At 46.2% G+C, this 21,732-nt stretch overlaps 1 protein-coding gene across 16 annotated transcripts in view; it reads left to right on the forward strand.

Moving 5' to 3' along the window:
• DLG1 (discs large MAGUK scaffold protein 1) overlaps positions 1 to 21,732 on the forward strand; it is a 1,320,486-nt gene that overhangs the window by 1,078,301 nt on the left and 220,453 nt on the right. For all 16 annotated transcript variants that reach the window (XM_085635286.1, XM_085635289.1, XM_085635299.1 and 13 more), the window contains one exon: positions 2,716 to 2,818. In XM_085635286.1, coding sequence (XP_085491412.1) covers positions 2,716 to 2,818 — 103 coding nt within the window. The remainder of the gene's footprint in view (positions 1 to 2,715; positions 2,819 to 21,732) is intronic.

A 21,732-nucleotide genomic window follows, 5' to 3' on the forward strand; every position in this document is an offset into this window, starting at 1 on the left:
CCTTCAAATCACGTACTATATAGAGTGAAACAACGGTTCCTGTGGACTAATAAAAAATAATTCAAGCAATATAATTTGCACAATCGCAATAAGAGGGTAGAATAATGTCAGAGGGCAAGGAACCACCAACACATTTGTACATTTATGACTTGTTTTATAAACACAACAGACTTATTATATACATCGTTTAAATTTACAATAGAACAGATATTTGTTCACTGTGTCCCAAAGTGAAAAATGGAACCTAATCGTAAGTGACAGGCTGTATATTTATATACAAGGTTTCCATAAATCTTAAAAGGCGACCATTCTTGTATAATTTCTTTGTAAACAGCAACTGTATATAATAATTAGGGCTCCCGGTTTTCCGTTTAAACGGATTTCTACATATAAATGCAGACGGAAAACTTTTATTTCTTTGTCTGTATTTATAAATAGAAACGGAAAAATACTTACTAACCAGCTTTATGGTGTGCGAACAGGGGTTAGGAAAAGAAATCTGAAACTGCTACTGCGATGTCCTGCAGATTATTTTCCCCTCTAAATCACTCCGCCCTCCTGAGTCTGGCCTGAGCACTCTGTTGCCAAGTGAGACTGATCTGTTAATGAGTCTCTCTACCTCCCAGACAGCAGCAGGCTGAGAGCGCTTATTGGCCTTTATCAATACATCACACAGTATTGAACATGCCAAGGGGTTAATTGCCCCCCCTCCTCTCCCCCAGACATCCTGTTAACACCATGACGCTCATCATCTGTTGTCTCACTATCAGCTGGTAGGATCTGCCTGTCCGGCGGCATAGTTTAAAGTTCAAAGAAATAGGCAAGCAGCAGGATAGTGATGTTTTCATTGTCTCGAAGAAGTGGTAAATCTGCACGATGTGGTGGTGGTGGAGGAGTCAGTGCAGCTCAATGTCTTTGTCAATCTACAAGAAAAATGAAAGGCCTATCAAGAGAGCTCGTTTAAGGAGGGCTTGGCACCACAGCGAGGTTACGGCTTCATTTACCCCACATCCCAAAATGAGTACGAAACCAGTGTATTGGGGGTTGGTGTGAAGGGGGGAGGCTTAGCTTCCTTTTGTGCCTGTGGCATATTTGCTACGCCATTCTTCATTTCTAAGCAGCTTCAGTAAAGAAATATATATCGGGCGGTGTCCACCACTTGAACTCAGAGCACCTGTGGATTGAACCCCGAGGACGACACATGAATATCTGGGCGTCTAAGATACAACAGCGCCTGGTTCACAGCTACAACCCAGAGCCAGTGAACCACCCGACTTGCCTTGTCATCACTGCTGTGGGAGAAACATGAAGAAATCAGGAAACTAAGAGCCTGTTTAAGTTCCTTGATTTTCACTCAGCTTTATTTTCTTAGCTGCACACCAGGAATTACGTTACTTCTATGGGGCTAAGAGTAACCCTGTGATGGCAAAAGGATTGTGTTGTCACCTTCACTACCCATAGCACTGGGGGTGAATTAACAACCATGGATGTGAACATACTGGCTCAAGTCTCAGGTTTGGCTCACCATCCCATGATTCTGGCCAAATCCTTTAATTTCCCAGTGTTTGTAAAAATGAAAATGACCTTGTGTAATCAAACTGTTGCTCATGTAAAGCACTTCAGTACCTTTGGTGCAAAGTAACACTATGAAAAAAGGCAAAAAGTGTGCATTGTCTATTAAAATAAATGTGAAAAAATACTAGCTGCAGCGTCTTCTTTTGCTCGCCACAGAAATAAATGCGGATAAATACAGATAAAATGATAAAAAAATAAATATGGATAAATACAGACGGAAATGTGAAAAAAATAAATACCATAAAACCGGGAGCCCTAATAATAATGCGCGCTGGGCAATGGTTTGCTCTTTCAGCTTGTCGACGGCGTTTCGACCCTCTATCAGTACGGGGTCTCCTCAGGACTAGTGATGCAGGGACATCTGGATTGCTTAACGCGCAGCCTTGTGAACTAGTGATGTGCCACAAGTGAGAAGTGACAGGGTATCACTCACAAGAGGACCCGTCCGGGTACTCAGTGTGAGGAAAGGCTGGCAGTCAGGGGTACGGTTTGGCCAACCTGCTCTTTACATCAACTCGCTATAGCCATAGCGGTATGGTTAATCCCTGGTAAATTCTGGAAACAGTGACAATGCACTGTCGGTCTGAATGATATTCTGTGCGCGATGAATCACAGCATCTGTATTCTCAAGCTGTGTGAGTCAGCTTCAAGGATGGTACAATGATATATATATAGTATAGTGTTCCACTGCCCAAAGTAATTCATGTGAAGCCATTGTGGGTAGCACCACCCATTGCCCAAGCTAGCATTTCCAGGGTCAGTGCTACTTACTGCCATCTCACTTAAAAATGTTTGGACTATTCCAGGTCACCTTCCTATATAATTATGGAATTGACCTGCTTTTTTAGTTATTTTTTTATGGGATTATTAAACATTGCTGCTTTGCTCTATTGAAAAATAGAAAGAGATACAATGTGATAGAGAACTCATAAATAGGCAATGCTGTAACAAACACCGGCACAAATTAAGCACTGGAACAGTTTTTCATGAATGTAACCAACAATGAGTTTCTCCATTATAGAAAGGAAACATCCATTGTTTGTTGTGCCTTTAAATCACGTATAGCTGAGAATTTAAGGAGTATTCTGGTCATTTCAGTTCACAAGAATTTTGATATATACTCCTATTTTCACACTGTAGGTCAATGGTGTAGACCTGAGAGCTGCCACACATGAGCAGGCAGCAACAGCCCTGAAGAATGCAGGCCAAGATGTAACGATTGTTGCGCAATACCGTCCAGAAGGTAGGACACACTCCATGTACTTTCTGAGGTTTGTCATGTGTTTAAATTGTGCTTTGTGTTCTGTTTCACGTACATGTACATCATGCCTGCAAACTACTTTTGGTTTATTAAACGTCTTTCACTTGCTAAAATGCATTTAAAAAAAAGAAAAAAATCTGGACTTTGAGATTTAATACATTGTACCTGATCTTGCTCTCAGCATGTTTCTCACTTGCTGCTGACCACCACATGCATAATGGAGTTAGCCAGAGGTGGGCATGGGAAGATTCAACTTTGCTAATTAGAGGGAGGGAAGGTTTGCACATATAATGGCAAATTTGTTTAATTCCTTGATGTTCCTTTCCTTAAGATCATATGTTATCCGCTTTTATTAATTTGTTTTTGTTTTTTTCTTTTTATATAGTTTTCTACATTTCTTTAGAAGGTGTAAGGACTTAAATACCCAGCTAGATGTACCAGTTTTTCTCTTTCCACATTTTAGACCCTCAAAAGGTTTCTCCGCCTCATAGTTTTAAAGAGCTACCCATCTTTGACCCTTAACATAGGTTCTTGCCTTTGGCTACATATCTTTATTTTGCGGTGCAGTAGCAGCTGTCGGATGGAAGTCTACTGACACCTTTTATAACCTCTGATAAGAGACCTGTAATGGAATAGCCATATTCTACCGTTAACATAGTTCTTGGCTTATGGCAGCATATCGTTGGGTCTAGCACAGAGATCGCTTTAGCTGCCTTGCCAGCCTCATGTAATAAAATAAAACCAAGTTTGTGGCCCTGAACCCCCACAAGTCCTACAGTGGCCGGCCCTGTCTTGGGGGATAGCAACTTTAGAGAGTTAGTGACTTTGAACATCTAGGCCTAAAGTTGTCAGATAGCTTGTCATTGAAACCTCATATCTCAAAGAGGATTCTGAAACATAAGTAGTTAATCGGGGTTTTGGGAAAAGAGCATCGTTCATCTTTCATTAAGCTGGTTGTGCCGGCCTTGCATGTGTATGATGCCAAAGTGGTGAGCCCTGTGATATATGGGTCAGAACTATGGGGTGCCAGTGCTTTAGAGGATGTAAGCTGCAGGGATTCTTCTAACAAAATTAACTGGAAAAGAGGTGTTAAGAACTTGTTTACGGCTATTGGGTTTGGAGATATCTGGGAATTCAACCACCCCTCCCTCCTCCTCCAGAAAAAGAGAAGTAAAGGAACTTTATTGGGAGTGGGTAATGCTGGGTGAATTCTGCAGTGGGATATGGGGGAAGCTTACTCAAGATTTTATGGCCCACAAACTGGATTGATCCCTAGGGGGCTACCTAGACCTCATAGAACTCCCAAGGGACAGGAAACTATATATCCATTTTAGGTTTGGCACCCTGCCCCTGCATGACTTCGCTAGAAAATGGAATAGAGGCCCAGTGTCTACATGAAGTGGTCCTTGTTGTAACATTTACCAGGAAACTTTAGCTCATGTAATGTTTGCTTGTCTGCAATGCCGAAAAATCTGGCAGAGTCCAGCCTGCTAACAGTTGGGAACTAATAACCATAGGGATGCGCTGCGAATTTTGAAGTCTGATGGCAGGCCCCTGTTTCCATGTGCGGTGTCAAAGTTTTTGGGCCAAATGTGGGGTATTAGGAATAGGACCTAGAGGGTGAATGACAGTTGACCCGACATAATGGTTTTAATAGGTTATGTGATCTCCAGCATTTGAGGAGTGGTGGTTTATACGGACAAAATTAATGTATTACACTGCAAGTATTTTACTGTTCCACTGTACATTTTATTTATGGCCATTTTTATATAACACTGTTGCCCAGTTTTTATTGGTTTTATTAGAGCTATGATCAATTCATGTCTTTTATTGTATTATTAAGGGATACATGTTGTAATTTGTAAAGTTGTATTGGAACTTTTATGACAAGAATGTCAAAATATAGTAAACTGAACTGAAAAGTTCAATAGATGCTTATCTAAATGGACAAAGGGGCTTTGGGTAAGCCTTTCTTATTCATTGGTATGTTCAATTGTCATTCCGTTTTGCTTCCATCCACTACAGCATGGTGTAATGGATTGGCCCACTTGAGCATTGGCGCTCTTGTAGTGTGAGTGACAGACAGCATTTTACCTGCTCACATGCGCACGTCAGCCTAAATAGAAGTGCTAACACCTTTTAGTGGCTCTTGTAAATGAAGTCCAGTCACCTCTGGTAAAAGAGACTGCTGAAAAGATACCCACCCTCGACCCTTTTACGTAATTACTGGTTGACAGCAGCATTTCTTTATTTTGTGAAGCAGTAAAGGCACCCACAGATTATTTCCAAAAGCATTTAATTTTTTTAAATGAGCAAAAAACAGCAAGATCTTCAAGCTAATTTATGGCGAACCAGCGTTTTTATTATTTTTGTTTAGTTTTTTTTCAATTGTAAGGCAAACAGCAACTAGAAAAAGTGGAGCACTATGGAAAAGCAACAGTTTGCGTTGGACCATGACCTAGGTACAATTGCAGACTGACCATGTTGGAACCGAGGTCAACTACATCAGGCGGGTCTCCAGGTTGAAGATTTTACCTTCAGACTTAATCTCCAACTGCTGCGAAAGCATCTTCTGGGCACCAGGTCTCGCTCGAGCTAGACATCCTGCAGTGCCTAGTCCTCCGTAGTCGTTGCGGCCTCTTGGAGTCACGAATCATCCTGCTTTTTGTGCTCCTGAAGCAGGTAAACTGGAGTTCAACCACTTGACCCTTTGAGTGCAGTTCCAGTCCTTCTGTGTCCGCAGGATTCAGGGACCTTGAGTCCTTTTGTGAATCCTCCTCTTCCAGCAATATTCAAAAATCAGAAGTCAGGATACTTCCAGTGTGGACACTATCTTCAAATGGAGTCTACACAGGTCAATTACTGTTCAGAGGAAGTGCTAGTTGAGATGCAAGATCTATCATGTTCCCTACCCGGAAGTTAGTGAAAATTTACCATCCAATCCTAATTATTTTCTTTCATTCCCCAACCTCCTTTTGCAGCTTTTCCACTTTGTCTTAATGTAAAATTACCTAGGAGCCCCCGTTTTAAGAGTTTTCCCACCTACTGTGCCTTGAGCCTAACTGTCTAGGAGGGTCCTGGGGCTGAATATGGGAATGGCATCTTAGTCAAAAGAAGGGGTGCTAAAGGTTCCCTTTTTCTACCAGATAGCTAATTCATGCTATATGGCCACTATTTAACACCCAATGACCCTTCCTGGTCCCAGAGACCAGTAATTGAAAAACTACCGGCCCATCTCTCTCCTCTCCTTCACTGCCAAAGTCACCGAGAGCCTCTTAAACACCCAGCTAACCGCCTTCATCGAGGAGAACTCCATCCTAGATGCCTCCCAGTCTGGATTCTGCAGCAACCACAGCACCGAGACCGCCCTCCTCGCCGCCACTGATGACATCTGCATGCTACTAGACCAGGGACACACTGCGGCCTTCAACCTTCTAGACCTCTCCGCAGCCTTCAACACTGTTTCACATCGCACGCTACACAGCCAGACTTCACGACGCGGGGATACAAGGAGCCGCCCTGGACTGGATCCAATCCTTCATCTCTGGCAGAACTCAGAGGAATCAACTCCCTCCCTTCCTCTCCGAATCCACGGAAATCAACTGCGGACTACCCCAGGGATCATCACTCAGCCCCACGCTCTTCAACATCTACATGGCCCCCCTCACCGCCATCGTCAGACAACACAGGCTCAGCATCGTATCCTATGCCGACGACACCCAGCTCATCCTCTCACTCACGAGGAATCCCGAAGACACCAGACTCTGCTTCCAGGAAGGAATGAAGAATGTGGCAGCCTGGATGAAAGATAGCTGCTGGAAGCTCAACTCAGAGAAGACCGAGGTCCTCATCCTCCGACCCTGCACCTCTGCCTGGGACAACACCTGGTGGCCCACCGCCCTCGGGAGCCCACCCACCACAACAGACCTTCTACACAAGCTCCAAATCATCCAGAACGCCGCAGCCAGACTCGTCCTCGGGACACCGTGTCACAAGCACATGACCCAACACCTACGAGGTCTCCACTGGCTCCCCGTCGAGAAGAGGGTCACCTTCAAACTCCTCACCCACGCTTACAAATCCCTCAACAACATCGGACCCAAATACCTCAACCAGAGAGTATCCATCCACGTACCCAAGAGGAACCTCCTCTCCGCCGGCCTCACCCTGGCGGAGTTCCTCCGCAGAAACAGAACTGGCGGGAGAACTTTCTCCTACATCGCAGCCAAGACCTGGAACAAGCTCCCTGTGAACATAAGACGCTCACCGACCCTGCACACGTTCAGGAAGGACCTCAAGACCTGGCTCTTTGACTGACCCGGAGTTGCTTATACCCGCCCCCCCTCCCGCACCTTGAAACCCTCACGGGTGAGTAGCGCACTATATAAACCCCTGATTGATTGATTGATTGACTGACTGACCGATTGATTGAGCCAGAATTGTTAACTCTTTGAGCCATGGGTGTGTATTCCAAATCTGGATGTATGATAGATGGCATAACTGTGTCTGGAAAAGCTCACTAACATCTCAAAATTAAGAGGTAGTGCTAAAGCTGGCCTTTGTTCTGGCAACTGCCTCTGCCTCCTCCCAGTTAGCAATTCTCTGCTATATGGTAAGCAGTTAACAACCATTGGCATTTCCTGAGCACAGAGGCAGGCCATTGTTCTCTTAGCCCATAGTAATTAACTCTCCTTGGCAAGGATGTGTATTCCGGCTCAGGAGGTGTAATGAGTGTCAGAACTGGTTTAGTCCACTTATGGTTAAGGCTGCCTTAAGTACATTTTTACAAAGTTATTTTTTGCGTAAGTTATCAAAAACCTGATTTTACCATTAAGTTGCATTTAAAAAGTTGCGCAGGAAATCACTTTGAAGCATTTATCTAGCATTTTCCTGAGCAGAGGTGGAAAATAAAGATTGTAATCCTGCCTATGCCTATTAAGGAAAAGTCTAGCCAGGCCTACAGAATTGAATGACTTTTGTCTTTTTATTATACTCTGGGGGGCTCACTAACCTAATATGTAGTGTGCCCTATTTTTATATATAGATAGATAGATAGATAGATAGATAGATAGATAGATAGATAGATAAAAAGTTTTTGTTACAACAACGAGCCTTGGAGTGCGAGTATTCCTTGACTGGATTAAGTACTGTGGAGTTTTCGACAATATATATATATATATTCTCCCTGCTCTGTGGGCTTAGAAGGCAATTTAGTACACGTTTTTAGAGGGGATGTAAGGACACTTTACTACAGTTTAACAGTGGTAAGCAGCATTCTAAAGCCTGCAAATCTGTACTGCACAAATTGAGTCATGTCTTAGACTAGCATTTACGTTGATGCTTAGGACGCATGCATCCTTTCTTTTAAAAGTGGCCCCAACCTCACCTGTTGGGCATTCTGTCACATTTATGATCTTTTCTCCACCTCATCCATCTAAACAGGAGAATGGACTGCATGAGTTAGACCTCCAGCGTGACCTTAGTTTATCCATTGATAGGACTATGAAGTAAGATGTTGGGTCCTCAGGTACAAATAAAATAAAAGCGTGCCAAAAACTGACCATCAAGATGGATTGCCCTTGCCTCATAATGTGTTGTGCCTTGGCTATGAAGGGTTGTTGTGAGGATGAAAGCTGCTACGTATGCACTAACTCGGGTGGTCCAGTTCTGGACATTTGCCAAGGAGCCATTATTTCATGGATCACTATTGCATCGATTTTCGAGTCTATAGGGAGGGTAATTTGCTGTCTAGTGCCTACAGGACTTTCTGGTTTAAGTTCACACTTCAGACCCACCTCATTGCAGAATGCATTGCTCTGTTACTGATTTACTAGGTGAGGGATCTGAAGTTTGAAGTATCCATCAGAAGAATAGGTTAATATCATTCAGTAATAATAGTAATCTTTTTTGGAGGGAGAATTGATAGGTGGGATTTACTGTCTGAGAATCATGGGTCATGTCTTAGATTCTCATTTTCCCCAGACAAGCTGATGCTAAGGATGCATGCATCCTTTCTTCTGAAAATTGCATCACCTTTCCCTGTTGAGCAGTCTGTCAAATTGTGTCACTGAGAAATAGATGTGGCATTGGAAACTGCAAACCCACAATTTAGGGGAGCAACTTTAATTTGATGGGTGGTTAGCAGGTTGACGGTTTGAGAGGGAGTGATTATTCTAAGTTTACTTGTGAAAATTGAACTCTGATTCTGCTTGGGGCATCTAGTTCTGTATATATTGAAAATGGGGTGAGCTGTGGGGTGGAGTTTTATTTTGCATGAAGAGTTGGAGGTTGTGTATTGTTGCCTGTGCGTTCAGAGGTGTTAGAAGTGGTGTATGTGGTTATGCTCTGGAGTGGGTATGTCATAATCTGCGGCGGAAGAGGTCGGGCGATCAGTTACTGAGATGAGAGGACATGTGGTCAAAAGTTGGAGAATCTGCTCTTTATTATTTCATGGAGGTGATCTATTTTCAGTTTGATGCCATGAAAGTTCCCTTATGGTGGGTTGGTGAGAGATTTGTTTAGCCCAATTGTAGGGGTCAATAGTGCAGTAGCGGGCAGGAAGTTGCACCTCTAATGAGAAACAGGAATCGTGGTGATTAAATCCATCTAAGATATAGGTTGTGTGCTGTTTTTTTTGGTGAGAGCTGACGGAGAATGTGATGTAGTGTACAGACTACCGGAATATCTAGTGATGGCCATTAATGTCATTGTTAGCAGTGATGTCATTGTCTGTAGAGTGATCATGACTACTGAGAAAGCTTACCAACGGGTCATTGACAGCAGGTGGGCCTTTGTCAGAGTAAAAATAACGGGGTGTCATTCAGGGGCCTCCAACCTTTTCTATAATGAGGTACTTCTAATCGATAGAAAAATGTCCTGAGCTACTAATGATTTTGCCATTTTTACATTGATGAGCACATCAGATAAAACCTCAAACACCCAGATTTATGTCATAGCATTGAGGGACAAAATACAGTCTGCCACAATTTCGTATCCAGAATTCTGATTACATAGTATTGTAAAGGTACTACTACTACATAGGCATGTATAGGTTAACTATTCTTAGTTCCATTTCTGTGTACCTAGTAGAGATGTACAATAGCTAGCTATAGAAATATTGTTAATAAAAACAGATGTGTAGTTAGAGTTCATAACATAAATGACTCTACTCGCCTTTATATACATGGCTTCATCATAATGATGTAGTTGTTGATCATTATGGATAAATTATTTTGGCAGGATTATATTTAAAATCCAGTATTGTGATAGAGCACAGACTACCCCAAAGCATAACACAAGTATATAATAGCAATGCCAGGCAAAACGTTAAAAATATAAAACAACTCCACATGAATAATGAAATGACAGCGATGGCAACAAGAGACCAGTGGCATAAAGGATATACTAACAACTATTATTCAAAGAGCTGCTTTAAAAATGTTTTTGTTACAATCATTTTGTTTTCAAATATGAGCATAGAATTTTCTCAAAATACAAATTTATCTATTAAATATGCCCTTTTTATTTTGCGTGAAAAAAACACTCCAATAGCATTTTTTCCTTTTCAGACACACTGTAGGACTAATATTGTGGACCTTGCAAAGTTACAAATCTCCATCTGACTTTGCAAAATTGACAGTGGGAGCAGCTGGTCTTGTTATAAGTCCCGCAGCCTGTCACCGTATGTGTGTGTGTAACCGTATTGACCTGCCATTGATTAGACTGGCTGCCACTCTGGTGTTTCAGAGAGGTGTATGTTGCCTCTTTCAATGTGGCTAAACCCACTGAATTACATAATGTGCTGGACTTCATTTCTAGGAGATGCCTCCAGGGTACTGTCTAGCTACCAGTGGGTTGGGAGCTACCCGTTGGGAGACCCGGATGTAGGCAGTGAACTGGATTAATGAGCTAAACACTGGTATATAGTTTCAGACTATTGTCAGTTGTGATGAAGTATCTTAAATGTTGCTTTTTCTAGCCATTATGGAAGCTTTTCTGAACTTGAGGGTAATAAACAACGTGAAGTAGATTTGTAAATGAATATCATTGGATTTGATCATGACCTTCCAATTTTCATATAGATTTATGTTATGATTACATTTCTGGTTGCAGTAATCTAGGACAGTATAATGTTTCTTCTTAGGGGATATTGGTGTTCTTTTAGACTGTGAAGTAAGAGTAGGAAGTATTTATTCTGACTAGTTTGTCAGTGAATAAAAGTAGGTTCGTTTTGATGATCTCCAATTTGGCAATGATTAAAGTTTCTGTATCAGCAGTCGGGTCTCAGTGTTTGTGATATCTGATTACTTTTAATTTTTTTTGTTTTGCAAAGGTCAAGGGAGAAATAAAGGTTTTGAAGTGCTTCAACCTGGCTTCTGGAGTGTGATCTGGTGAACCGATCCTTTTGCTTTAGATTTGGCGGCCATAATTAGCTGAAAACGTAGCGAGGGAGCGCAAATCAGAATTTGGGGCAAAATTACACCAAGGATCAAAAATCGTAATGTGAGCAAAAACATGTGGGGCTAAACATGTAGAACTAGACACATTTAAAGCAAAATTACAATAAGGAGCAAAAACGTAAGCGGCACATCAAGGGCAAAATAAGTGTGTGGCAAAAACACCTGTAGGAGCAAATCACATTTAGGAAAATCATGTTAAGGAGTAAAGTGGAGTAAAAGCACCAGTGGAACATTGATCAGAAAGAGATTGGCATCTCAATTTGTGGCGGAGAAGGTCATTTTGGAACTAAATATATGTAGCAAGGAAACGCCTGTTCACTCTTTAGAGTTCAGGCCCACAAGACACAGACTTGGATAGCACAATTGAAGATTTCAATCTTAAAGCTTTAGGCTCATAGAGGTGGCACCCAGTCAGAACGTTGATGGTGGAGACAGCTGAACTGCAACAAATATGTCTAGGCGAGGCCCATAGATGCTGGGAAGCTCTTGCAAGAAGAGTGTATGAATGGGGATCAGGTTGGGCAGGCTACTGCATAGGCTGGCCACTAGGGTACTAGCTTCGAGAGTGCTTCCCAGTATCATTGATCCAGACGGTACACGGGCCACAAAAGGCCCAGGCGAGGCCGCCTCATTTTAGAACTATTACAAATTTCTGTATGCTGTGAGTCCTTGCCCTTTGAATGAGGTCAGGAGTATCCTCATTGCTGATATCCCCTGCATGTTCTGAACCCCACAGAAAGAGAGGCCTTTGAACAGCCCCTGACAATAGAGAAGCTGAACGACATCCTAACAGAACTCAGCACGGGCAGAACCCTAGGCTCGGACAGGTTCCCCACGGAATACTATTGCAAGTTGTGTACACTCATTCTCCAGTATTGAATCTTTCATAGATTCACATGCTTGTATCTTCCCCGTCGTCATGGTGGGAGTCTCACGGTAAATGAATAATAATAGCAGTAAAAGAAAAATTGTATAGAAAAACATTGGTAAGTATAGAGTTTGGTAGCCTATCATCATTATTATGTGGTCCAAATGCCAGCCAATCAACTATCAGCCCTGAGATCACACTCCCCAGCAGAGCCACCATACCTCAGATTTCCAACCGCCGTTGTGTGAGGAGTATCTCTGAGCCTTGCTCAGTTTGTTCCCTGGTGAACTTTTGACCTGTCTTGCTACAGTTTTTTCAACTGGATTTGAGGTATTCTTTTTCCTCTATTCCTCTATTTTCTCAAAATGTCTGAAGGCTCTAAAAAGCGGCTTTTCAGACCTCGCAGATCTTGTGGGAAGGCCAGATTATATTCGGAGTACCCCCACAAAGATTGTTTGTATTGTCTCCATCCCAAGCATGTTCCTAAGGAGTGCAAACATTGTCGAACCTTCTCTGCTCAGACTCTTAAGGACAGAGAGGCTTGTTTACTGTTGTGGCTTCAGAAAAAGGCGGCCACCTCAGACACTGATTCAGAGGATGACTCGAAGGCACACTCCTCTAAAAAACGTAAGACAGAATCTTCTGAGGAGAAAGCAGAAGATTAAGGACAAGGAGGCATCTTCCTCTTCATTGCCTCATACACCTCTAAAAAATCCCTCAGAGGAGAGAGCTGTGTCGTCGGCTCTGTCGACGATGACAAGAGTGTCCCCGGCACGTATGCCTACGAAGACGTTGACGACCGCATCGTCGACGACGACCATCACGAAGAAGACAGTGTTGTCGACGGCATCTACGAAGACGACACCATCGACGAAACCGTCGACGGATAGATCGACGGCACCGTCGACTACTAGTATGAAGATGACATTGTCAACGACTATCTTGGTTTCTCCGTCGTCAATCTCGACGACGGGAGTTCCGTCAACAGCGACTTTCAAATCTCCGATGACAAGATCACTGACGACAATCTCGATGAAGAGGTTTCCGCCGTCGACGGACAAGAAGAACACGGAATATACCACATGAACTAAAATCTCGCCGCTTCCTCCCCCAAAATTTCTGGATATGCAAGAGTCGGAAGATGATGGACCATATGGAGTGGCCTGCAGCCCCTCACAGCTGCAAATTAAAAGCCAGGATACAGACGAGGATGAATACCAGGAAGTGCAGGAAGAACTCTCTTTTAAAGACCGCCCGGTATCCGGCTCCAAGAGATATGAGCCTTTCCAGCAATCGTACGATTATGAGGAGGAAGAAGACACAAACCCTAATGTGAGAGAAGAGTCGATGTCCATGCCTCTCTCGCTAGTGGTTGATTTACGACACATGATTAATTACTATTATTCGCCGTTTCCCGGATGCCAACGCCTCTGCCTCCGGTGCAGAAAGTGCGCACTCCTACAGTAATTACGATTCGGGATGACTTCGTGGAGAGCGAAGGGGAAGAACAGCCAGAGGAAGGGGAACTTCTTCAGGATAATCCAGTGGGCGAAGAATGGGATCAATGTCATGCCAACTTCTCCATCTCCGTCGCCATCCCCAGCAAGCTCCCCGCCGGAGGACATCAGAGAAATCCACGACCTCATGGAAAGAGCCTCCAAGAGGTTCGATCTTCCTCTGCCAGTGAAGGAAACGGATTGTTTCCTCTATGACTTCAAGGAATCATCCAGGAAGTCTATCAGGACGATCCCAATGATCAATCGTATCTGGGATGAGGGTTTAAAGATCATGAAGAACCCAGCCTCGGTTGCAGCCTCGGTACCCAGAATCGAGAAAAAATATCGGGCTCCCGAGTCCTCTCCAGCATGCCTGATTGGGCATCCAAGGCCTGAATCGGTGGTAATGCAGGCGGCGCAGAAGCATTCTAAGAACCCGGCCTCTGCTTGTTCAGCTCCTCCTGACAAGGAAGGAAGAAAGATGGATGGCGTAGGGAAGCGCTTTACAGTTATGGCAGCAGCTTCGATTAAAGATTCAAATGCGCTGGCTCTTCTCAGCCGCTATAACAGGCAGATGTGGTCGGACATCGCACCACTTTTATCTCATCTGCCAGAAGACCAAAAAGAAGAGGCTACCATCATTTTACAGGACGGGGCTAGGGCAGCCTCCGAATCCATAGATATACCCATGGACATATCATCGGTAGCTTTCAGGCAAATGGCCGGAGCAGTGGTGCTCCGCAGACCAGGTTGGCTAAAGGCTACGTCATTTAGGCCTGAAATCCCGGCAAAGATTGTCGATATGCCTTTTGATGGGGAGAATCTCTGCGGCAAACATGTCGATGATGCCCTTCAAGGAATAAAATCGGACACAGACACAGCGAGGGTGTTAGGTTCCCTACAACAAAATAGGTTCCAGTCCTTTCGTAGAAGAGGATCAAGAGGCCAGTTTAATCGGAGATCCTCTTTCCAGTCTAACAGGTACCAACCTGATCACCAACAGGGGTACCGTCAATTCTTCAGCAACCAGCAGTTTTGTTCCTCGAACACTTCCTACCAGCCCAGAAGGAAGCCTGCTGCGAGGGGACAATCACAGGACTCCAATCGGAGACTGACAATGCCAAGGCGCCGACCACCTAGTTATACCTCCAGCAGAACCATTACCTCTCTCGCTTTTATCATCAATGGCTGTCCATAACAACGGACAGATGGGTACTGGACGTTATCCATCACGGTCATACCCTAGAGTTCATACAAAACCTCGGGATCGACCGCCTGTTCGCAGAAAGCAACAACATCTCTCAGCACTCAAGGAAAAAATTCTGTCCCTCATTGTGAAAGGGGCAATAGAGGAGGTTCCGCCTCAACAGCGAGGGAAAGGATTTTACTCGCATTTTTTCTTGATTTGAAAAAAGCAGTCTTCCAAATGGAGGCATGTAATGGACGTAAGAGGCTTGAACAAATACATCAAAAAAATGTCATTCCGTATGCGGTCTCTACTGGAGATCCTCCTAATGCTGCGCAGGAGAGATTACATGGCATCCCTAGATCTCTTAGATGCCTATTTTCATATTCCGATTCACATCAAACACAGGCAGTATCTACGATTCGCGGTGGCAGGGCGCCACTACCAATTAAAAGTGTTACCCTTCGGCCTCAGATCCGCGCTAAGGGTTTTCACGAAATGCATGGCGCCGGTCGCAGCGCACTTGAGACAACAAGGCCACCAGATATATCCGTATGTGGACGACTGGCTAATAAAGGGTGCATCATATCAAGACACCCTGAAATCTCTACAATGCTAGATGGATCTCTTCCAATGTCTGGGCCTACGGATCAATATAGAAAAATCTTCTCTCATTCCATCGCAGCCCCTTCAATTCCTAGGGGCCAGGCTCCAGACGAAGGAAGCAAAAGCATATCCTTCAGAAAAACGCACCCAAAAAATCTTAAGACTGGCGTCACAATTACAAACAAAAAGGTCCACTTCAGTGTGAATCTTCAAATCCTTGTTGGAGATGATGTCTTCCTTGTGTCCCATTAGTTCCCAATTGCCAGCTACACATGCGACCCCTTCAAGAACTACTCGACATGCAACAGGTGCAATCCCAAGGGTCCTTCAAGGATCGAATCTCCATCACTCCTCAAATACAGACAGCACTGTCATGGTGGGGGATCAGGGAGAACTTACCAAAAGGTCTGCTCTTCGAACCTCAATGTCCCAGTTATGTCATGACAACAGACTCCTCACTGCCAGGATGGGGAGCACAGCTCCAAGACCTCGAAATACAAGGCGATTGGACCATACAGGAAGCTCAGCAACACATCAACTTGTTCGAGCTAAAGGCGGTGTTCTTGGGCATTCAGGCTTTCCTTCCCAGAATCCACGATTTGCCTGTACTGGTCAGGACAGACAGTACGACGACAATGTTTTATCTGCTTAAGCAAGGCGGTACAAAATCAAAGCCCCTTTCAGCACAGGCTCAAGAGGTTCGAGGCATGTGGGCTGCTGAATTCATATCTGTGCATAGATCGCCGCCTAGTGTTGGGTCCTGATGTTTGCACGTTGTTGTCCTGGAAGAGTCTTCGAAGTATCCTTGGATAGGTGACTCCTCCCCTGGACTACAGTGCGCATGGGCATCCTCTCCATCCTCAGATTGTTTTTTTCCGCCATTGGGTTCGGATGTGCTATCTTAACTCCAGTTAGGAAAAAACTTTGTCGAGGCCAAAAGGCCTTTAGTTGGCGTCGGTACTGTTCACTCGATCGGTTTCGACCCTACCTGTTAGCTTACTAACTTCGGAAACAACTTTCGCTTTTTACCTGACCATCGACGACACCGACGATGGAGTCGAGGACACCATTCAAGAGGTGCCCAGTATGCAACGCGAAATATCCCCATATCGATGTCCACCCGGTGTGCAACAAATGCTTGTCGCCGGACCACAACGAATCGACATGCATGGCCTGTGCCCGGTTCCGTTCCAAGAAGACTCTACGGAATCGACGAGCGGCGAGACTAGAAGCGCAGCACGCGGCACCGGCCCCGGCAGACATCTTCAACGCCGAAGATGTCGAGGAGTTGGAAATCCTACCCTCCAATCCCGGTTCCGAACATGACTCCGGTTCGGACGACATTGACGAATCACTCTTTCGCAGAGATGAAGACAACACCGAGGTAGGAGACGACGATGAGGCCTTAGGGGCCGAAGACAGTAGCTCCAATGACGAGCAAGGCCTACCCGTTCAAACTGACGAGAGCCCAGTGCCACAGTCTATGGCTCCGGTCGAGGGATCGCCTTCGGGCCTTACCCGAGACCTATCCCGCGGTTCTTCGTCCCCGCCCTCGGGCCCGGCCTCGGACGTTCAGCGGCAGCCATTATTACCTAAACCGGCTGGTTTCCCTTCTACCAAACCGAAACCGAAAGCTGCACCGGTACAAATGAAACCGAAACCGAAAGTGGCGCTAGTCGGATCGAGGCCTTCCACACCTTCGACGCCAGCGACACGCATCGGCACCGAGCGCACCAAACGAGACTTCGGTGCCGAACTTGAAGCGGCCGACGCCGGAGTCGGCATACGGAAAAAGGCCCTCGGTGCCATCAAACCTGCTCGGCTCTCGGCGCCGACGCCATTAACTCCTAAACCAAAGGTCATACTACCTGCTGCGTCTCACGTCGCTTCCACGGCAACACCGAAGCCTCCTGCATCGAAGACGTCGACGGCCATTTCCGCCCCTCGACCCGATGACCCACCGGCGCCGAAAGTCCACGGCCGCCTCTACAAACCTGGTAGGCGCTAAGGCCTCGAAAGCGCTTCAAGTGCGAACCGTTGCAGCACAAAGCAGCAAAACCCAAGCGGTCCTCCAGGACACATCGGGCTCCGGCCCACAAAAAGCTCAAGCAGCCTCTTCGGCGCCAGCCAACATAACTTTTGGCCTGCCGCCATCCACGATCCCGAAAATGTTCCAACTCAGGACACGGGTCACCCACACCACGGTTACACCTGCTGAAACGTCTCCGTCACATTACATCGACGCCAACACCGGCAGGATGATTATCCATGACCGGAGGATAACTTCAGAGCCACCCTTGGACCCTTTCAGGATCCCACTAAAAAGAAAGCTGCCTGTGGACTCAGAACCTGTGCTTTGCGAATCTTTCGACTCGCCCTACCAGGACCCACTATCATTCTCTCCCACACACTCCGACACGGATGCGTTGGCAGACTATATGGATGACCAAGTCCCTTACCACGGAGACATGGACCCTGATGACCAACAGGACCCTGATCAAACTTGGGGCGACCCTGCAGACCCCAGTGCACCTCTAGATGCACAGGACCCACAACTCTATGGAGCGAAAACATCTCCGACAGAGGACACTGCAGCGTTCAACGCTCTTATTGAACGTGCTGCAAATAATCATGGAGTGCAGCTTCACTCTGACACCGTGGAAGACGACTTCCTTATGGACACTTTCGCTTCCTCGGAAAGGCATGTAAAGACTCTGCCCTTGTTGAAAGGAGTCCTCAAACCAGCCAAGGACATCTTCAAGGAACCCACCAGGGCAAGGGTGATAAACCCCAGGATCGACAAAAAGTACAGATCAGCACCTGGGGACCCTACTTACATCAGAGGCCAATTACCTCTCGACTCCATTGTCGTTGCGAATGCTCGCAAGAGGGCACACTCGCAAACGACAGGTGACGCTCCTCCCCCGGACAAAGAGTCCAAGGTTTTAGAGACCTCTGGCAAGCGAGTTGCCGCCCAGGCTGCCAACATATGGCGCATAGCCAACACTCAAGCGCTCCTCGCTCGCTACGATAGAGCGCACTATGATACAATGGAGCAACTACTCCAACATCTCCCTGACCAGTTCAAAGAAGGTGCAGAAATTCTTATCAGAGAGGGACAGCTACTCACAAATGCTTCCATCAAGTGTGCACTAGATGCCGCAGACACGGCGGCCAGGGCCATAAACACAAGCGTCATGCTGCGACGACATGCCTGGTTGCGAATCTCCGGGTTCAAACCTGAGGTGCAAAATAATATACTAAACCAACCTGTCAACCCCGACTATTTATTCGGGCCGGAGGTTGACACAGCCCTTGAGAAAATAAAGAAGGACACGGACACTGCAAAGTCCATGGGGGCTCTCCAGACTCAGTCCTTTCGGAGCAGCTCCATTCGTCGCCCCGGAAATAGAGGAGCAGGTAGAGGACAGGGGTCACAGCAGACATACAACAAAGGCAATACCCAAACCACCTACGATAAAAACACCCGGGGTGGATATCGTGGCTCCAGTACAAAGGGCAGAGGACGCGGCTACGGCAACACCAGGTCCTCCCCCAAGAACAAGCAGTGACGCCCTCTCCCTTCCTCCCGACCACATAACACCTGTCGGGGGAAGGCTACAAAGGTTCCTGTCCACGTGGAACTCCATCACCACGGACAGGTGGGTCAAAGATATTGTCAAATACGGTTACTGTCTAGAGCTAACCTCCATTCCACCCACAATACCTCCAAGAAACCGTCCTATGTCCTCAGAGCACTTAACGCTCTTACAGCAAGAGGTGCAAAGTATGCTTCTAAAAGGCGCTATAGGGGTCGTACCCGTCCACGAGCACGGTACGGGAGTGTACTCCCTCAACTTTTTAATACCGAAAAAGGACGGGTCACTCAGGCCTATACTAGACCTAAGACCCCTGAACCGGTACATTCTTTCCGAGCACTTTCACATGCTCACTCTCCAGCAAGTCCTTCCGCTTCTCAAGCAGGGAGACTTCCTGGCCACACTGGACCTCAAGGATGCGTATTTCCACATACCCATTCACCCCTCACACAAAAAATACCTCAGGTTCACTGTTCAGGGACAACACTATCAATTCAAAGTCCTGCCCTTCGGCGTGACAACAGCACCCAGGGTCTTCACAAAGTGCCTAGCTACTGTGGCGGCACATCTACGGAGGCAGCACATACACGCCTACCCCTACCTGGACGACTGGCTCGTTCAAGCGAAGTCAGCCCAGCAATGTGCCAGCCACATGTCCCGCACCATTCACCTCCTTCACAGTCTGGGATTCTCACTAAATTACCCAAAATCCCATCTCCAGCCCGCACACGTACAACAGTACCTGGGTGCGACTATAGACACTCTGGCGGCCACAGCTCAGCCGAATTTAGTGAGGATCAACAGCATGCAAATGCTGATTTCCAAGTTCAAACCCCAACACTCCCTTCCTGCGCGAGTGTTCATGCAGTTGATAGGCATGATGGCCTCCTGCATTTTCATAGTCCCGCACGCGAGATTACATATGCGCCCGCTTCAGGAGTGCTTGGCACGTCAGTGGAATCAGGCTCAAGGACAGTTGAAAGACCTAGTGTTGGTGAGCGGTCGGGCATACAACTCTCTGCATTGGTGGAATCCACAAAACCTTTGCAAGGGCCGACCGTTCCAAGAGCCTGTTCCACAAATAGTACTGACAGCAGACGCGTCTCTCCAGGGATGGGGAGCTCATGTACTCCACTTCACAGTGCAGGGACTATGGACGACACAACAGAAGAAAATGCACATCAACCTTCTGGAACTGATGGCAATCTTCCTAGCCATGAAGGCATTCAAAGTACATCTGTGCAACAAGGTCGTGTTGATCCGGACGGACAACATGACCTCAATGTACTACATACAGAAGCAGGGAGGAACGCACTCTCCACAGTTGTCTCATCTGGCTCAGAGCATGTGGAAGTGGGCCATTCAGAGGAACATGTTCCTCATGGCGGAACACCTCCCCGCAAGGACAACCAAATGGCGGATCTGCTCAGCAGACACAGCCACCAGATGCACGAGTGGGAGTTACACCCATCAGTACTCCAGCCGTACTTCCAGCAGTGGGGTCATCCAGAAATAGACCTGTTCGCCACAAGCGAAAACGCAAAATGCCAAAGCTTTGCCGCCAGGTTCCCACATCCGCAGTCGCAGGGCAATGCGATATGGATGAACTGGTCCGGCAGATTTGCGTACGCTTTTCCCCCAGCGCCGTTAATACCGCTGGTGGCTCGCAAACTCAGACAACACTCCCTGACACTCGTCCTAGTTGCTCCTACGTGGGCACGCCAGCCATGGTACACCACCTTCCTCGAACTTTCCGTGGTGCCGCATCAAAGGCTGCGGATCAAACCCGCGCATTTGACGCAGAACCATGGAGAGATTCAGCACCCAGATCCGCAACAGCTGAACCTGGCGATCTGGCTCCTGAAGTCCTAGAGTTTGGCTATCTCAACCTGCCACCTGACTGTATGGACATCATCAAGGAGGCCAGGAGACCCACTACAAGGGCTTGCTATGCAGCCAAATGGAAAAGGTTTGTCATTTATTGCGGTAATAATGACATTAACCCGCTGGACGCATCCATCCAAAACATCATTTGTTACCTCCTACACCTATACCGATGCAATCTGGCGTACACCTCTATACGTGTCCATTTGACCGCAATATCAGCCTATCTACAAACCAGGCAGCACCTCTCTCTATTCAGAGTGCCTGCCATCAAAGCATTCTTGGAAGGACTCAAACGAGTCATTCCTCCAAGCCACCCACCGGCTCCGATGTGGAACCTCAATTTGGTCCTCACACGCCTGATGGGTCCACCCTTTGAACCTCTCCACTCATGCAAGATTCAATTCCTCACCTGGAAAGTAGATTTCCTGGTAGCGATCACTTCTTTAAGAAGAGTTAGTGAACTCCAGGCACTAACAGTTCAAGAGCCATTTATACAGGTTCATGCCAACAGGGTCGTACTACGTACCAACCCCAAATTCATGCCCAAGGTAATATCGCAGTTCCACATGAATCAAACTATTGAACTGCCCGTTTTCTTCCAAAACCCACAAACTGTTGCGGAAAGGGCACTCCACACACTAGATGTCAAAAGGGCCCTCATGTATTACATCGACAGGACCAAACCCTTTAGGAAGACAAAACAACTGTTCGTTGCCTTTGCCCCACACCACAAAGGTAACGCCATCTCCAAAGCAGGGATAGCCAGATGGATAGTTAAGTGTATCCAAATTTGTT

The sequence above is a fragment of the Triturus cristatus genome, chromosome 11 (assembly GCF_964204655.1).
Source record: "Triturus cristatus chromosome 11, aTriCri1.1, whole genome shotgun sequence".
Lineage (NCBI taxonomy): Eukaryota > Metazoa > Chordata > Amphibia > Caudata > Salamandridae > Triturus > Triturus cristatus.